The sequence below is a fragment of the Orcinus orca genome, chromosome 13 (assembly GCF_937001465.1).
Source record: "Orcinus orca chromosome 13, mOrcOrc1.1, whole genome shotgun sequence".
Lineage (NCBI taxonomy): Eukaryota > Metazoa > Chordata > Mammalia > Artiodactyla > Delphinidae > Orcinus > Orcinus orca.
This window is the reverse complement of record NC_064571.1, coordinates 80,530,490-80,548,141: the sequence shown is the minus strand read 5'-3', so window position 1 is coordinate 80,548,141 and position 17,652 is coordinate 80,530,490. Positions and strand designations below refer to the sequence as shown.

The window sequence follows — 17,652 nt, the reverse complement described above, 5'->3', positions numbered from 1 at the left end:
TTTTTCCATACAAAGCATGAGTAATTTGGTGGTAATACACACACCTTCCAAAATAAGGATTAAATTCTCCTAAATTACACTCCTAGTCAACTCACCATCCTTAAGTATCCTTTATGCTCCAGACACTATAATATGCCCTGGGGTAGCTGAGGATGAACATGCTATGATAATGCCTACCTAGGAGCTAATGACCAAAGGGAAGAAACACACACAGAAACAAACAAGTCATCGCATCGGAAAGAAAGGCTGTAATAGAGATAAGTTATATCAAAGGACAAAGGAAGGCATCCTAGAGGGCATGATTAGGGAGCTGAATCCTAAAAGTTATCAACAATTTTCAAGTTTAAAAAAGAGGAATATACTCCAGGCAAAGGGAATAATGTGTACAAAGTCACAGAAACAGGAAACAGCATCGTGAGTGGAGGAATTCATGACAGATTTGGCACCGCTGGAGCACAGGGCACATGGCAGCGAGCGTCAGAGGCGAGAACAGACAGGGTGGCTGGAATCTGCCGTGGCTTTCTATGCCAGGCTAAGGAATACGGTTACTTTCTAACTGTAGATACGGTATTTTATCTATTTTATATAGCAGCGCATTTTAAGAAGGGGAGTGTCATGAAAAGGTCTGTTTTAGAAGAATTCTCTCTTCCGTGTAAATGAGGAAGAGATATGGAAGTAGGGAAACAAGTTTGGAGGATTACAACCATTTAGCAGAGATGAAGAGAGGACAGATTTGAAAGACTTTTCTCAGGCACATGAAGCAAATTTTAGTGACCACCAAAACTATGGAAGAGAGAGGATCCAAGCACGATTCGGAGTTTTCCAGCTGAGAATTAACCCACTATAAATAAATGGTGTTGCAATGAACAAAGAAGAAGTTATGTACGCAAGTGCTCAAACTCTAAAGCACCACTCAGTTACCAGCTATTGAATATTATTCAATAATTCAATCCTATTACTTACAGTGAAGCTTATGGTCATCATCTTGTGTCCAATCAACAAAATGTAACAACCAAAATTACAAAATTAAAAGGAAATATTTACATATGTAGTTACCTCATAGCAAGCATCAGAGTCTAGACAGGTGTAAACATTCTGCTGCATAGTTAACATGTCTTGCAGCAACATTCTCCAATGAGACTCACTGACAGGAGGCTGCCTGGGGGTAAAAAAGAAAATAATTCATGAAATTGCTCTCTTCAATTAGTCAAAAGTAAAAAAAATTGGTACCACTATTCTATATGCCACACAGCTCCCACATGATCAAGAGAAATAGATCTCATTTGAATTTCCAGGGAAAAAAACTTTGATTAAAGATAGACGGAAGGGCTTCCCTGGTGGTGCAGTGGTTGAGAGTCCGCCTGCCGATGCAGGGGACACGGGTTCGTGCCCCGGTCCAGGAAGATCCCACGTGCCGTGGAGCGGCTAGGCCCGTGAGCCATGGCCCCTGAGCCTGCGCGTCCGGAGCCTGTGCTCCGCAACGGCAGAGGCCACAATGGTGAGAGGCCTGCGTACCGCAAAAAAAAAAAGATAGAGGGAAAAGTTGGGCAGCGACGCATCAATGCCAGAAATGTTGCCAGAGCTGCCTCTGCCGTAGGCTGCCTAGACACAAAACTGATAATGGCAAAGGTAAACAGCTATGAGTTTCTAAGGTAAAATAAAGCACACGGTAAAGTAAGATAAAGCAGCTGTGATATAGCAGAAAAAGCACTTGGAGACAGGAGAATGAGTTTCAAATTCCATCTTCATCACTTTGCAGTCGCCAGCAGGGTGTGTTCTTAATTTCAACCACACATGCAGACCCAGAGGGCAGCAGGGGCCACACCTAGCATGAGTCTGGAGGCGGGAAGCACAGCTGGCCAGCCGGCAGCCCTAGTGGTTCCTCTCAGTGGGACTCCATGCGGCAGTCCACAGAGCCTGGGGTAGAGCACTGCGGGGGTTCTCTCCCATCCAGGCGACAGCCCAGGTGCCAGCCCAGGTACGACAAGCCCTGTCAGGTAGCTGCAGTTCCTATCTGGCTTAGGAAGAAGCTTCATTCCCCACAAAAGTCAGGACCTTTTTTTTTTTTAACATATTTATTGGAGTATAACTGCTTTACAATGGTGAGTTAGATCCTGCTGTATAACAAAGTGAATCAGCTATACATATACATATATCCCCATATCTCTTCCCTCTTGCATCTCCCTCCTTCCACCCTCCCTATCCCACCCCTCTAGGTGGTCACAAAGCACCGAGCTGACACCTTTTGTAACAATTCCATTGGCATAGTTTTCAGGGTCCCCTCAAGGATAAGCCAGTGACCACACGTGGGAAAGCCAAAGCTTCAAGCCCCTACCAGGCTTTCTGGTTCATTTACACAGTTCCTCTAGGAGCAATTTACCAGTCAGAGATGAAGTAGTGAGGCCTACACTACCTAGTTGATCAAATACCATTTCATGTTAGTATCCAGACTTACAGAGTTAAAGAATCAGTGGTTCAGATTCTCCTGCAACAGGGGAAACGGTGTTGTTAACAATGTCACAGAGAGTCACATATTAGCTGCGTGACTATATTTAACATTCTTGAATTTCAGCCTTCTCACTTAAAGAGAATCTCAAAAAATGATAAGGAAGGGATGAGATTAATTTTGAAAAAACACAGACAATGAAACAAAATTTTTCCTGAGTATAAAAACAAGCTCAGTTACCTGTATGGATTTGAATAAATTTCTTTGAGCTTCAGTTTCCTTTTCTGTATATTATGATAATTAACTTAAACTAGAATGTATGAAAAGACACTCCCCATATTTTTCTGGTACAAAGTAGCATTCAACAAGTGTGAATGAATAAATCTGGAAGTCACAAACACATCTGTTTGTTTTTCTGTAGTCACATACACAACCACTAATATTGTCTAGTAGGAGGGAGAATGTGCTGTAATTCTCTCTACCTCTCTCAAAAGTTCATGTTTGTTGAATATATGTGAGTTTGGAATCATCATTTATGTTTATTTTCTAGTCTTGAAGTTCTACATAATCATGAATCTCATTGTTTGAAAAGGGTAGGTTTGGTTTTGTTTTCTGTTTGTCAAATACCAACTGGGTGTTCCTTTTCCACGCGTCATTTTCTTTCTTATGCATTAAAAACAGGGCAAATAGACTGTGTTTAATAGTATTGCTATGGAAAAATTATGCATTTGGGATCTTTCCTACAAAAATTCTAGTCTTCAGGAATTTTTTTCACCTAAAATTTTTAATAACCATATGCTTCATTTGCTTATAGCATTTTCTATTTGCTACACAAAATGAACAATTATTTCTCTCTGATATGTATTAAAGCTTAAGAGAATACATTTTTTTCCAGCATACAAATACACAAAACAAACTGATATATTTGCAAGTCTTCAAGGATAATCCCTGAAGTGTTTCCATTAGTTAGACCTTGTATGTGAACTCTTTGGGTGGGCTTCAAAGAATTAAAAGACTCTTTCAAATTTGGCTCGCAGGCAGTAAAGTAGCAAAATGTTTGAAAAAGTGAGTGTCCATCTTGCACCAGCTTCATAAAATCAGACCTGGGCACTGTCTAGCTGAATTCAAGTTCTCGCAGCCCAGCTGTTCTTCTAGAAGCCAGCAACACTGGGACAGATGGTATTAATGTTTTCTCACACATGGCTAGCCTTAAGTACAGGTTCTAATTAAAATAAATTATAAGACATTATTTCCAAAGGTCTTTTTAGAATACATGCAGTAAATAAGAACCAAGAGAAGAACCTGGAGGCACTATACAAGAGGTGTGCAAATTGACAGGGAAATACCTGAATACAAACATGATGTATTAGTTACAGCTTTGGAATGGAGGTGTATTTTCCAGCGAGAAATAGTATTGCACTCAAGATAGTAAAACCTGATTTGTGACAGTCAGTGAAATCTGCCACCATTTAGAATATGCATAAGAAAATTTGATAGGTGCTAAAGGCCAAGCCATAGTAGCATATATGAAACAATTAAGATTCATTTCAAGTTGACTACCTTGAAAAAAGAGGCCGTATTCTCTTACATATTCACAGTAAGTAGAATGCCATAAGTAGAAATTAACTGCAAGGACTTTAGAAGTATTTGAGGGATTCAATGGAAGGACAGCAGGTAATCTAGCAGCAACAGTGAGGCTTTCTCACTGAAGAGTAGGTTCTTGACTAGAGCCAACATGATGGGAAATATTGACCCATCGTTTATAGCTGTAAAGAAAGTTTAAGACTTAAATTGTCAACACCTCCTAAATTATTCATTTAGTAATTACTGAGAGAGGGCCAATGATATGTAAGGTTCCAAATTAGATGTTTGGTGACTGTAGCACTTGCCTTAGATAAGCTTATGATTTTGAAGGGAACATAAGACACATAAATCAATAACTAGAGTAAACTGTTGAAAGAGACAGAGATAAAGAGAGAATTTTAAGGCTTCCTGTAAATCTACAATAATTTTAAGAATTACTATAAATCCATAATAATTAATACAGGATGGTTATTAGAGGAATGATAGACAAACAGATCAATGGATCAAAATAAAGGACCCCAAAATAGGCCCCCGTAATATGGAAAACTGATATTCAACAAAGAGGCAAATGCAATTCAGTACAGACAGAACAGTCTTTTCAACAAATGATGCTGCAATATTCAGATATTAAAAAAAAATAATCTATACCTTGAACAATAAACAAAAATGAACTTTCAAAATGGGCCATGAAACTGATTGTAAAATGTAAAACTAAAAATTTTACTAAAAATGGCAGGAGGAAATCTTTGTGCCAAAAGTTTCTTAACATGACACAAAAGCACAATCAACAAAGAACAAATTGATAAGCTGGACCTCATCAAAATTTATAAAGTACGCCCTTCAAAAGACACAGGTATGAGAATGAAAAGATAAGGCATAGATAGGGGAAAATCTTTGCAAAGCGTATATCTAATAAGGACTTGTATCCTGAATGTATAAGAAAACTCTCAAAATCAGTAAAGAACCCAATTTTTAAAATGATCTAAGAAGATACACTGATGTCAAATAATCACATAAAAAGATGCTCAACGTTATTACTCACTGGAGAAAGCAATTAAGACCAAAATTAGATACCACAACATACCTATTAAAATCACTAAACTTTAAAAGACTGACCACAGCAAGTACTGACAAGCATGTAGAGCAACTGGAACGCTCCTAAAAGACTGATTAAAAAGTAAAATGGTACAAATGCTTTGGAAGACAGTTAGGCAGTTTTTTTAAAAGTTAACCATCCACCTACCATATGATCCTGCCATTCCACTCTCATGGATTTATCCAAAAGCAATGAAAGCGCATGTCCATACAAAGGCTTGTACATGAATATTCATAGCAGCTATATTTGTAAAAGCCAAGACTCAAAATAAACCAAATGTCCCTCAACAAGTGAATAGATAAACAAAGTGCAATAAATCCATCAATGGAATACTAGTCAACAAATAAAATGGAATAAACTACGGATCCATGATACAACATGGATGAATCACAAAGTAATTACGCTAAGTGAAAGAAGCCAAACAAACAAACGAAGTGCAGACTGTTATGACTCCATGTACATACAATTCTAGGAAGTGCAAAGGACGATGTAGAGACAGCAAATAGATCAGTGATAGCCTGGGGAGGGGATGGGGGTGTAATGAGGAGAAGCAGAAGGAGGGAGGGGATTATAAATGAGCAAGAGAAAGCTTTTAGGGGTGATGGATACATTCATTATTTTGACGAGGTGATGGCTTCATGGGTATATACATATATCAAAACTTATCATATTCTATACTTTAAATATGTGCAATTTATTGTTGGTCAATTATAACCCAATGAAGTCAGAAAAAGAAAAAAAGTAGTACTTTTTCTTAATCACACACAATTATCAATTAATTTTATTACTCACTTACGACCGGTGTGCCTGGTCAATCTAACCATCAGCTTGTGTGCCTCTTCTGAGCTAGACTGAGTATTTTTAACATACGAAATTGGTTTCTCAAGTCCATGTTTCTCCAAAATCTCTGACACACTGTAAGTGAAAAGAAAAATTTTTAAATAAGTCTTGCTACCAAACAAAAAAGCTCTAAGAATCTTAAACACGTAAGTAGCACTTAGGTGTTAAAAGTATTTTTAAAAAAAGTAGCATAAAAAATGACCAAATTTTACACATTACATTAATTCTCGGCAAAAAAAAGCTAATAATTATATATCAAATCTTATTTCCCCTACTGACTTTTATTACAATATACTTGGGATAAGTTAACATTTTTTAAAAAGCCTGGCGTATCCTTACCTCAAAATCTTTTTTTTTATAATTTTCCTGTACTGTAAAAGCATCAAGTCAGCAAAATAAGCCAAATCTATAACTGCAATACCCAGCTTTAACTCTTAACAACCTTAGTGAGTATTCTGTTATAGGCAAGGCTGCTAGAAAAGCAATAAGCAAAGAATTTTAGGGTTGGAAAACCACAGAAACCCCATAAGGCTCAATCTCCCTCAAGAATCCATTCTATAAACAAACAAATAAGATTTCTGTTCTCATATGGATCTTCTTGAGATATCCTATTCCATAATTATCAGCATTGTATATACATCTTTTCTGTCTCACCAAGTCTCACATTTATGAATTAACCACTACTGGGCTTAGAGAGAGGTTGGACAAAATTCAGTAACTCTTCATAAAGATAAGTTCCATGGGTCACGCCACCTGACATTATATACACTAAAACATTTATCAACTATTAATGGCCATGAGGTGGAACCGCAAAAAAAAAGTTCTCCTTTAAAAGGTTAGTAAATTAAGGTGAACAGTGAAAGACCTGGGTATCATCCAGAAACCTAAAGGGTGTTACTGTTTCCTTGAGGTATTGAGAGCATAATTTGACTATCAAGACAACCCATGGTTACACCCAGGAACGTATGGTGAAATAAATGACGTATATTATGAAATATTTTTTTATGAAATGATTATGTTTATTATATTGTATTTCCTTGAGAAAGCTCTTTTCAGGTTCATTAGGGAGAAAAAGGAAACCATGCAGATTTGTAAGGAATAAATCTATACTGACTTAACCCATTAAGCTTTGTTCAAACTATGCTCAATTTTTCAGGGAGGCTGGGGAGAAGAGAGGGACATCAAATTAGTAGATTCCCAAATTCTTATACTTTACATATTACCACTATCAAGTGATGTCATTACCTATAATTTCTATAATTATATATTGGAAGAACAAAGTTTACTAGTCCTAAAATTTCATTTTTAATGCAAATATTTAAAAATTACACACAAGCACATTATATATACATATAAAAATGAACACTAGTAAACAATATTAAACTTCCTGAATAGCAAATTAGAAATTTTCAGTCTCCAAAAGAGACAGTTTAATGCTTCATTTTCACAGTAAAGAATATTGCTAGCGTCACTAATATAATATAACCCAGAGAGTCAATCAAATGTAGTATACCCCAAAAAGGAAAGTCAGGGGTTATAATAAACATTGTTTGCTGATGGATGTAATAACTGCTGAAGGAACTAATATTTCTTATTTACCGACTATGTGTGAGGTACTTTAAATGCTTTATCTAGTATCAATTTCACATCTCATGAGGTAGATATGAGAGCTAAGAAAACCCTAGGCTCAAAGATCACACGGCTAGTAAGTTACAACGCCTAGATGTGAACACAGTTCTACTAGTCTTCAAAGTCCATGTTCTCATTACTGTAGCATTCTGCTAAAATAAGCTAGCATTATATTCATTATTAAGAAAATTCACTCCTAAGAGATTCAAACAAATATTAGGTGAAACTGGAAATGATCACTAGGCATATTTAAGGTAACATTTCTCGGACAGACCTCCTTAATCAGCATGGAACCAAAAGATCGTCATTTTTCTCACCTGAGAATGTGTTCCAGTTGGTCTACCATGTCATGAAGAGCTGTGGTTACCTCTGTCTTCTGACTAAAGGATTAAGAGAAAAGAATTTAAATTAGGTTTTAGTAGTAACTTTTTACTTGAAATACTAAACTCACTTAAGTTTAAAAAAAAAAGTGATGTTTCCCTTGTATTTAATATATGACAGTATCACCCTGTCCAAATAAAAGGTCAGTCTTATCTCCTATACTCATTCAGCATCTTTCATGACTCAAAAGAGATTAAGATAAAAAATACTGGAATATAACAATATTCTCTATTACAGATTAGTGAGATATGGGCAATTATTTTCCTAAGAACTTTTAGTTCAGTTCTGCTAAAAGCAAAAAAGAATTATATATCAGTTGTAGTCTTTCTTTAAAGAAGTGGTAAACGATAAAGCCATCATTTATTTCTCCTCTTTTAACCAATGAAACAGATTAGGAACCATGGCCCTGCACGTTGGCTTTCTCCTAGTCCTATCTATTCCACCTGTGACTCCCCTAGGACTTTTCCATTAGGATTCTATATACTCAGGGGACTTCTCCCATGTCATCATTCACTCTGCCTCCACTGCAATATTTTAAAACGAAAGAGAAGTACATAGCCATCATACAGATAATTCCTACCGGGAGTGGAGATAACAAGCACTTTTCCTTTTTACTTTCTCGGGAAAAAAGTAGACGGGGGACTAGGAGAAACATTACCGTGAAAAAGATGATAAACTAATAAAAACATGGCTGATAGGGTAGATTTAGCACGGCACAACGCACATACAAGTGCAAGGGATTTGCTACAAAGGTTAAGCAACTGCTATAAAAGCCCTCTGCCACCCTCTGCAACTCTGTGTCCCAACCTTGGAGGGACGACTCTCAACTGAGAACCACTGTACCTGACACTCTCAGGTGCTTTCCAACCAATGATTCAACTGAATTCCAGCAATTCTTAGGATTTAATAAGAAAGCTAAATAAAAATCTTTATCTGGACTTGGAAAATTAAAAATGACCTAACTGAACACAAAAGTCTCACTATCTTTATTTTTTTATTATTATTATTTTTTTTTTTAGATGTTTGGGGTAGGAGTTTATTAATTAATTAATTTTTGCTGTGTTGGGTCTTCGTTTCTGTGCGAGGGCTTTCTCTAGTTCTGGCAAGCGGGGGCCACTCTTCATCGCGGTGCGCAGTCCTGTCACTATCGCGGGCTCTCTTGTTGCGGAGCACAGGCTCCAGACGCGCAGGCTCAGTAGTTGTGGCTCACGGGCCTAGTTGCTCCGCGGCATGTGGGATCATCCCAGACCAGGGCTCGAACCCATGTCCCCTGCATTAGCAGGCAGATTCTCAACCACTGCGCCACCAGGGAAGCCCACTCACTGTCTTTAAAACGATCAATCTGTCCTGGTCTAAATCTATATGGCAATTATTTCATGCAATTTACAAAGATTATACTATCTTTTTAAACCAAGTTTCAGGCCTTGGACTAGAGTGATAAATTAGGGCATATTCCACTTAAAGTCCTTCAAAAAAAAAAAGATCATTTATCGGAGATAACTTCAATTAACATACTCATTCAGAAACAATATTTTTTAAATTATCATTTTGTAACTCTACAATAAACATTTGTCACTGATTTTCAGAATACAGCGTTCTTCCTCTGTGAACTGACATTCACAAACATAATGACTAAAGATTTTTTTCAGCCAGATGAAATGTGCTGCCTAGGTAAGATGTATAAAAATTTAATTTCCTAAATAGTGAAAAACTACACAGTTAACCATTTGGTAAATACCAACCAGTTAACCACTAAAAATAAACGACTGATCACTGGGAGAACGTGAATTGACGAAGTTGGCGCGAGGAGGAAAGAGAACCAGACGAAGTATTTTGAACGCCTATATTTTAATACTAGGCTAATTTATAATTGCAAATTATTTAGAAAATTATAATTATGAAATACAATCATTAAAAAATAAATGGAACAACAAAAGAGTACCATGCTATTTTTTATGTTTACCAAAAAAAAAAACCTGTTAGATCAGAAACCATTAATCTGAAGCCAAAAAAAGCTTTCATTCACACATACACAAGAGGCATTTCTTAGCCTACACATTCTTTGAAAACAAATATACTCATCCTCTCATTATAATGTCTACATAAAAAATGTTCTTTTAATATCATCATTCAATTAATATCATGACTTTCTCCTCATGGTAGGAAAATTACTATTTAAAAGTTAATAGATGAGCTCTAATTGATATTTATGCTTATTTGATCTCACTGAAGAACTAACTGAAGAACTAAGTCTAATACATTTATTTTTAAAAATTGCACATGTCAGTTGGAAGTCAATGATTTTACCTAGATGATTCAAGGACAACCAAGGGGCATCAAGTGGGCAGAGGGACCATCAAATTACCCACCTAGACCCTTTAAGGAAGAAACTCCCCACCACTTCTGCTCTCTGAGATGCTTGTTAAGAAGAGGATTCTGCATCTCTTGTCACCCTCTGGGAAGAGCACCTTGACTACTGACACTCTGATATCCACTGGGCTGAGGTTTTTAAATGATGAGTAATGACAGTTTGCTAAAAAATTGTTAATACAATCCACGTTACCAGCCCTTTGTTGCCTACTGAAGGCCCACGGTTCCCAGAGGTACACTTGCTGCTCTTCACTAAGGATGGGAGGGAGCTTGCGGTCATATCTGTACAGGTATGGGTAATAAATAGATGCTGTGATTGTAACTCTTCCTACATGAAGACTCCCTAAACCTGGACTGAGGAAAGGAAGTATTAACTACTAGTACAGTCTCCATTTAGCTTTACCAGTAACAAGGTTAACTGCTTTCCTTCTTGGGGGTCAGTACTTAGACCCTTAATGAGAAGAGATGAATAATCAGGATCTACAAACCACAAACCACCCAACATTTCTGTAACATAATACACAGAATCTAAGATTACCTTACCCCCCCAAAATCAAAACTGAAGCAAGACTGACAATCTAGCTGCTCACATATAAGGCAATTTCCCAAGGACTCCTATAAAGAAAAGCCTTCAGCTTGTCACAAGGCATCCAATCAACTTTTAGTATCTTAGATATAAATTCATGGCCAAGAATCACTAGACATGGAGGAAAGGTCCTCACAGTAAAAACAGAGATGCAAACAAACAGAATATGAAAAATCAGAGATCACGGTGGGGCAAGGGTAATGCAAGGTGCAGAAGTGAATTTATGCATCTGTGAAACAAGAGCAGGGTATTACTTTGTTTGAAAGTGAATGAGAAAAAGTTCTTGGAATTTAAATAAGAAAGCCAAAATAAATTTTAAATTCAAAATACGGATTAGAAGATAAAACTATAGAAATCTCCCAGATCACTTAACAAAAGATCAAAACATGGGAAAAAGAACAAAAAGAGCAGTAAATAAATTTAAAATGTGCAAAAAAAGAGAAAAAAGGACATGCAAATAAACTTATCAAGGAAACTTAACAGGAAAAAAATGTAAGAAAATTTCCCAACAGTTTGAAGGACATGAGTTTACAGGTTGAAATACACGATTTAAATGAACAATGATAAATTCAGACTCAGAATAAAACACATCCTTATGATACTTCAGAACACTAGAAATGAAGGGAAGGTACTGAAGTATTCCAAAAAGGGGAGGAAAAAGCCATATAATAGCCTTGGACTTCTTAACAACAGTGGAAGGAGAAGACAAGAGTGATGCCTTCGAAACTCACAAGGAAAAGGATCAGAAACCTACAATTCCGTACACAGCCAAGCCTTCCGTCAAGTGTAACGATGCAATTATGATATTTTTTTGATATATGATAGTCTTAAAATAAACATGCCTCCATGCAATATTTGACAGGAAGCTATTCAAGATTATGTTCCATCAAAATAAGGGAATAAGCAAAGAAAGGAAAAGATAATCCCAGAAATGCAATATGCAACACAAGAGAGACGCAAACAAAAGTCCAAGGATGAATGCTGTACAGCAGAGTAGCGAACAATTCTTATCAAAGGAAGAGAAAAGACAATTCTAAGAAAGATGTTTCAAAAGTAAGAGGGAGAGAGAGAGAGACATAAAGTGAAAAGAGAAAGGAGAGATTACTAGATATTTTTGACCTTGAAAAGGAATTTTACACTTCTGTCAGAAGAGTGAAGGAGGTAAATGGAAACAAAAAACGACAAAAAAGGAAATTATTCAGTCCACGAAAAGCAAAAAGTTGCATAAAAAGGAAATATAATCATACCCAGCTCTGTGTAAACAGTATATACATAATCATAATGATAGAAATACCACTTTGACTACACTGAAAAGAATGGTTAAGAGAAGTAGGTATGGGGGAAGGGTAGGCTTCAATGAAAGGAAGTCAATAATCATCTAAAATTGTAAAATCAATAAATAACAACGTTAGCACAATATTTTAAAGGAGGCAGGCAAAGTCAAGAAGAAAAGCATGATCTATAATGAGTGCTTACTTTTAGAAGACAGGTACCAAAGGATGGGGAAGGAGAGCAACCAATAGTTTTTTACCGATTACAAGTCTTCCTGTACCCTGATTTTAACTAGTACATACATTATTTACTTTATGGTTAAAAATTAGAAGGGGATCATGTTCCCTTGGACTTCATGATTCTGGAATAGCACCTCCTCATCCCCACCAATTTGTTTTTCTCCATGGCACTGACTTTTCAAAGTGAAAAGACAATATGACCTGTAGAATATCTCACAGTCTGTATTTATCTGTTTCTTTTCTTCATGGTGTTATTTAACTTGTTCTCTTATTCCCTACATTGACTGTAAACTAGAAGTTTGGCTTAAAGGATTGATTAGATTCAGGGTAAGTAATTTTACTTCATACTGCTTCTCACCAGGAGGCACGTATGGCTAGGCTGCCTGATTGTAAGTGATGCCATATTTGATAACTTGATCAAAGGTGACGGCAGTGAGACTTAGACTTTATAAAGGTCAATTTCCCCTTTGCAATTCCCAAAAAAAAAATATTTGCTAAAGGTAATACTTTGGTACCATGCAAATATCCCTTCCCCGTCAATTTTTCACCTGATTTCAATTCTATTAATGACTACATGAAACAATTATTTCACATTGGGTTGCAAAATCAAGTGACTTCTATCATTCATTTCACACACAAAAATAAAAATTTCCTTGGAAGGAAAAGAGAGGAGAAGAAGAAAACCAAAGCATGAGGAAGACTTCTTGTCTAAACAACTGATTTTGCAAATGAGGAAACTGATGACCATAGAAGTTACGTAACTCAGCTGTAGTCACAAAGGCTTAGAAACAGGCCCACCGATTTTTCATTCAGTTTTCATGTGCTGTTATTAACTTCTCCAGATATGAAATTTATAATATGTACTGTGTGTTAAAAGAGTGATTAAAGGAATGATTGTTATGTGACTTGCAAAGAGAAAATATAATCTGATTTGCATACCACTAAATGAGGTATGTATATCCATGCATTATTACTTAGAAGTTTTACTCTGGGCAAGGGCCAAGAACAAACAATTCATAGAAAAAACACAACTAGCCCATAAATAAGGAAAAAGCTTAATTAGAAACACAATTTAAAACAAAGAGATATCACCGTTTATCCACTTAAGAGAGTACTTTTTGTTGTGGTGGTAGTGATATTCTTGCTTGCTTTTTAATGGATAATTATCAAGGTTAACAAAATTATAGTGACGTCCTATACACTGTTAGAAAAACAAGTGTCTCTCTCGAGACAACAGGTTTGCACGTGATCTCATTTTCTTCTTTATATTCCCAAAATTCTCTATAATGAACATTCAGAGAAGCAACATCTTCATTTTAACTGTTAGAGTAAAAAGACACAACCATAACAAAGGCACACTGTGGGTTCTTACCCATATCCTCTCTGTGGCAGACATTCTAATAAGTCATAGCAAAGAGCGAGCTGGTCATTTCGTTCACAGTTATAGATGCATTCTAGTGCTACTGCCATCAGTTGGTCCTGATCAGGAATGATTTTTTGCTGCAACTAGAGAAATAAAGCATGTTGTGCTAAATGTCAATAGATTTACATTCAATTTTGCCATATCCCAGTACCACTGTCAATAGAATATTAAATAGCACAGTTAATCAGCCACAGAAACAAATCTTGGTTTTTCTTTAGCTTACAGACTTTTGGGGTCTTTAATTATTCTAAATGAAATTGCATTTTAATTACAGAATCAGCAAGAAAAGAAAATTTGTACCCATAAGCTATGCATCTGCTGAAAACAGATTCTTCAATTCATGACCCATTCAAGATAAAGTAGATAGAAGAAACACAGTGAACTAAAAAGGCAATTCATTAAAAACAACATTTCTAACCCTAAAACCAAATTTTATGTGTTTCAATCACAAAAATATATAAAATTCCTTAACTAATATTCAGAGATGTTCAAACCTACTATTTTTCAGTGTGCATTATGTATTAGTCATTTAACACAACAGTATTGACATTCTATTCGAAAGAAGTCGCATTGCAATGCGGTAATATTCATATCCCAAAATACACTCCATATTTCTGATGCAGAAAAATGGCTATTGGGGGTCACTTTTCCATTGTAAACCACAGAGACCCATTCTTAAAGTATTTTCTGGGATATAAAAATAACAGATTTGTGCCTTGTTTTTCTCATCTATAAAACTGGAATATTAACATCTTCTTAATAGCATTGTTGTGAGGATTAAATAAATTAATACATGTAGAATGCTTATGATATCTTCCTGCTTCCTGTCTTTCCCTCCCTGAGACGCTGAAGTGTCACTTGAAAGTTAAATGTTCTAGAGTCCCTATTTGATCAGGCATGCTCAAAACCCTTTAGTAGACCTTCAGCGTGAAAGGTCAAGAGCAAACTTTCTGCCTTCCACTCAGGCTCCTTCATGGCCTGCTGCCCACCCACTTTTCCAGTCCTATGAGTCACTACCTCTCTGCTCAAAGTTTTAGTCCACTCAGGTTAAATAACTTGCCTTTATCTAAACATATCATTAGTTTGATTACGTCCCCTTGTCTTATTCTACTCCTACCTGGAATGTCTTCTCGAGGAACTTCTTAAAACCTTAGTCTCTAAAACCTCCCGAATACTCCAGTTTTAGGTCCATTTGGCTGACTTCAATTGGACTTCCCCAGATTTCCAGAGTCTCTTGCTTATACTTGCTAACTGCTGGTCCAATGGATAAATCCTCATACGACTCTCTACATGAATGCTTTTTCCTCTCTGTACTCCCATGGCACCTCTCCGTTCTCTTCCTATGCCACTCAGCATATCCTTCTTAATACACTCTACTGGGTACGTGAATCATAAGGCTCACATTAAGATACTTTTCACTGTTGTCCTATTAGACTCTCTACAGATGTCCAACTTCATATAGTAAGACACACTTCCTTTTATTCTCATTATTCCTGTACTAATATCTCAGTGGTCACTATTAAACCATCATTTGTCCCACCTCAAGCTAATAGAAGGGGGCCCATTTAGGACTTTCCAAGAAATCAATAAACCTTCCCCACCATGGGCTGCTAATTATCTCCCATATTGCATAGCAAGGTAAAATGTAACAAAGTCATAATTTCTTTCAAAGGGTCTTAAAATTATGCACTAGTAGACAACTAGAAAAAGAACAACAGATGTTAAGCTAGAATACTTGGGAAACCCCAGAGAAACAAGCAACAAAAGAAATCAATGAAACAGTGAAAGAATCACTGAAAATTATCATACAAAAATCAATAACTTTCATACACACGAATAATAAAGTTAGAGAAAATGAGGGTAAATAAAACTCAATTTGTAATGTAAGCAGAAAATTAAGTGGTTAGGAACAGATTTAACAAGAAATGTGCAAAACCTATATAAGGAGAAGTTTTAAACACCCCCGAAAGACACTAAGAAAGATTTGAACAAATACAATGATGTCCCCTATTCTTGAATAGGGTGACTGGACATTATACTAAAGTGCAGATAGAAAAAATATATATACAAGAATAACTTTTGAAAAACTGGGGGAAGAAAACACTACAGAGGAATACTACCCATACCAGACTATAAAATCTCTATAATTTAAAACAGTGTGGTACTTAGTATATGGACAAACAGACCAATAAAACAATAGAGAAACTCTAGAATTAGACTCAAAACAAATGGAAATTTTGTATATGACAAAGGTGGCATCTCAAATCACTCAGGTACAGATAAACTTTTCTAATAAATGGTGCTGCAACAACTAGGTAGCATAAGGGAAAACATAAAATAGATCCGTATCTCACACCCTGCAAAAGAACACACTCCAAATAGATTAGGGGTCTAAACATAAAAATAAAGCCATACAAGTACTAGAAGAAAACATGAGTGATTTCTTCTTTAACCCTGTAATGGGAAAAGGTTTTCCACCATGTTTCAAAATACAGAAGCAATTAAAAAAAAAATTGCTCAATTTGATTCCACAAAAAATAAACTGTAAAAAATTCTGCATGACATAATACACCATAAACAAAGTCAAAAGACAACCTACCCACTGGGTGAAATATTCAGAATAGAAACCACAGAAAAAGGACTAATTACACTAATATATATGAATTTCTAAAAGTTAAGGCACAAAGAAACAAAAATCAAAGTGAAAAATGGGGAAAAGGCAGGAATGGACAGTTCACAAAAATGGGGAAAAGGCAGGAATGGACGGTTCACAAAGACGACAATGCCCCTCAAGCATATGGGAAAATGCTCAAATTCACTCATGTTTAGAGACGTACGAATTAAAACAACACGGAAAGGTAACTTTTCACCCATCACGGTGGCAAAATCTTTTAAATAAGACAACAAATTGTGTCTGCAAAGTTGTGGAGAAACAGCCATGCTCATACATTGCTGGTGGAAATGTAAATTGGAACAACCTGTCTGGAGAGAAATGTGGTAATACCAACACAACCCTGCCTTTAGAGCCCGGAATCCCCTTGCAGTAATATACCCTGAAGATATGCCAATAATACAAAATAACTATAAACAGGCTACTCGTTGTAGCACTGTTTGTAATTGTCAAATACTGGGAATAGCACAGAAAACTAGTGAGACTGGGTAACAGTTTTCAATTTTATATTTTAGTTTATATAACCGCACATGGCTAGTGGCTACCATACTGAACAGCACAGTCCTAGAGGCACTTTTCAATTTCCTAAGGAGTGTGGGCCCAAAGTAGGCCAACAGGAAATTGCAGCTGAGAGTTTACAGTGTTAAGGAGACTTCCCCATTTGTCCCCGTTACTGGAATACAGTCTGGTATCTACAAGCAGAAGGGCCTAGTACTTCTAATTTGGACCCCCAAAGGACCACACCCTAGGAATAAGGGAGAATTGGAAATAGGACAGTCTTTTTGAAACCTGAAACAGCTCAATATCCGATCAGATTAAAGTGACCTTCACCGTAGGAGAATGGTGGGAACAGCAAAAACAAGAGTGGCATAGTCCATATTCCCCCAAATTCTAATCTATTATACCTGGGTTGGGCCTAGAAAATTGTTTTCTTTTTAATCCATATAGTTCTGATGCACAAATGCATTAAAAAAAAAACAGTATTAAAGACAGAAAACGAGGGCCTCCCTGGTGGCGCAGTGGTTGGGAGTCCGCCTGCCGATGCGGGGGACGCGGGTTCGTGCCCCGGTCTGGGAGGATCCCGCGTGCCGCGGAGCGGCTGGGCCCGTGGGCCG

General features: G+C 36.6%; 1 protein-coding gene and 1 long non-coding RNA gene across 5 annotated transcripts in view; one reads left to right on the top strand and one right to left on the bottom strand.

The window, feature by feature from the left end:
* Positions 1–17,652, bottom strand: part of NBAS (NBAS subunit of NRZ tethering complex) — a 341,400-nt gene that overhangs the window by 177,636 nt on the left and 146,112 nt on the right. For all 4 annotated transcript variants that reach the window (XR_004485944.2, XM_004274869.2, XM_033437419.2 and 1 more), the window contains 4 exons: positions 13,816–13,949; positions 7,913–7,975; positions 5,919–6,041; positions 1,057–1,159 (listed from right to left, as the gene is read on the bottom strand). Coding sequence is in view for 3 of the 4 variants with exons in the window: in XM_004274869.2 (XP_004274917.1) it covers positions 1,057–1,159; positions 5,919–6,041; positions 7,913–7,975; positions 13,816–13,949 (423 nt within the window). In the remaining variant the exon portion in view is untranslated. The remainder of the gene's footprint in view (positions 1–1,056; positions 1,160–5,918; positions 6,042–7,912; positions 7,976–13,815; positions 13,950–17,652) is intronic.
* LOC125960762 (uncharacterized) overlaps positions 1–17,652 on the top strand; it is a 308,514-nt gene that overhangs the window by 228,681 nt on the left and 62,181 nt on the right. The window lies entirely within an intron of this gene.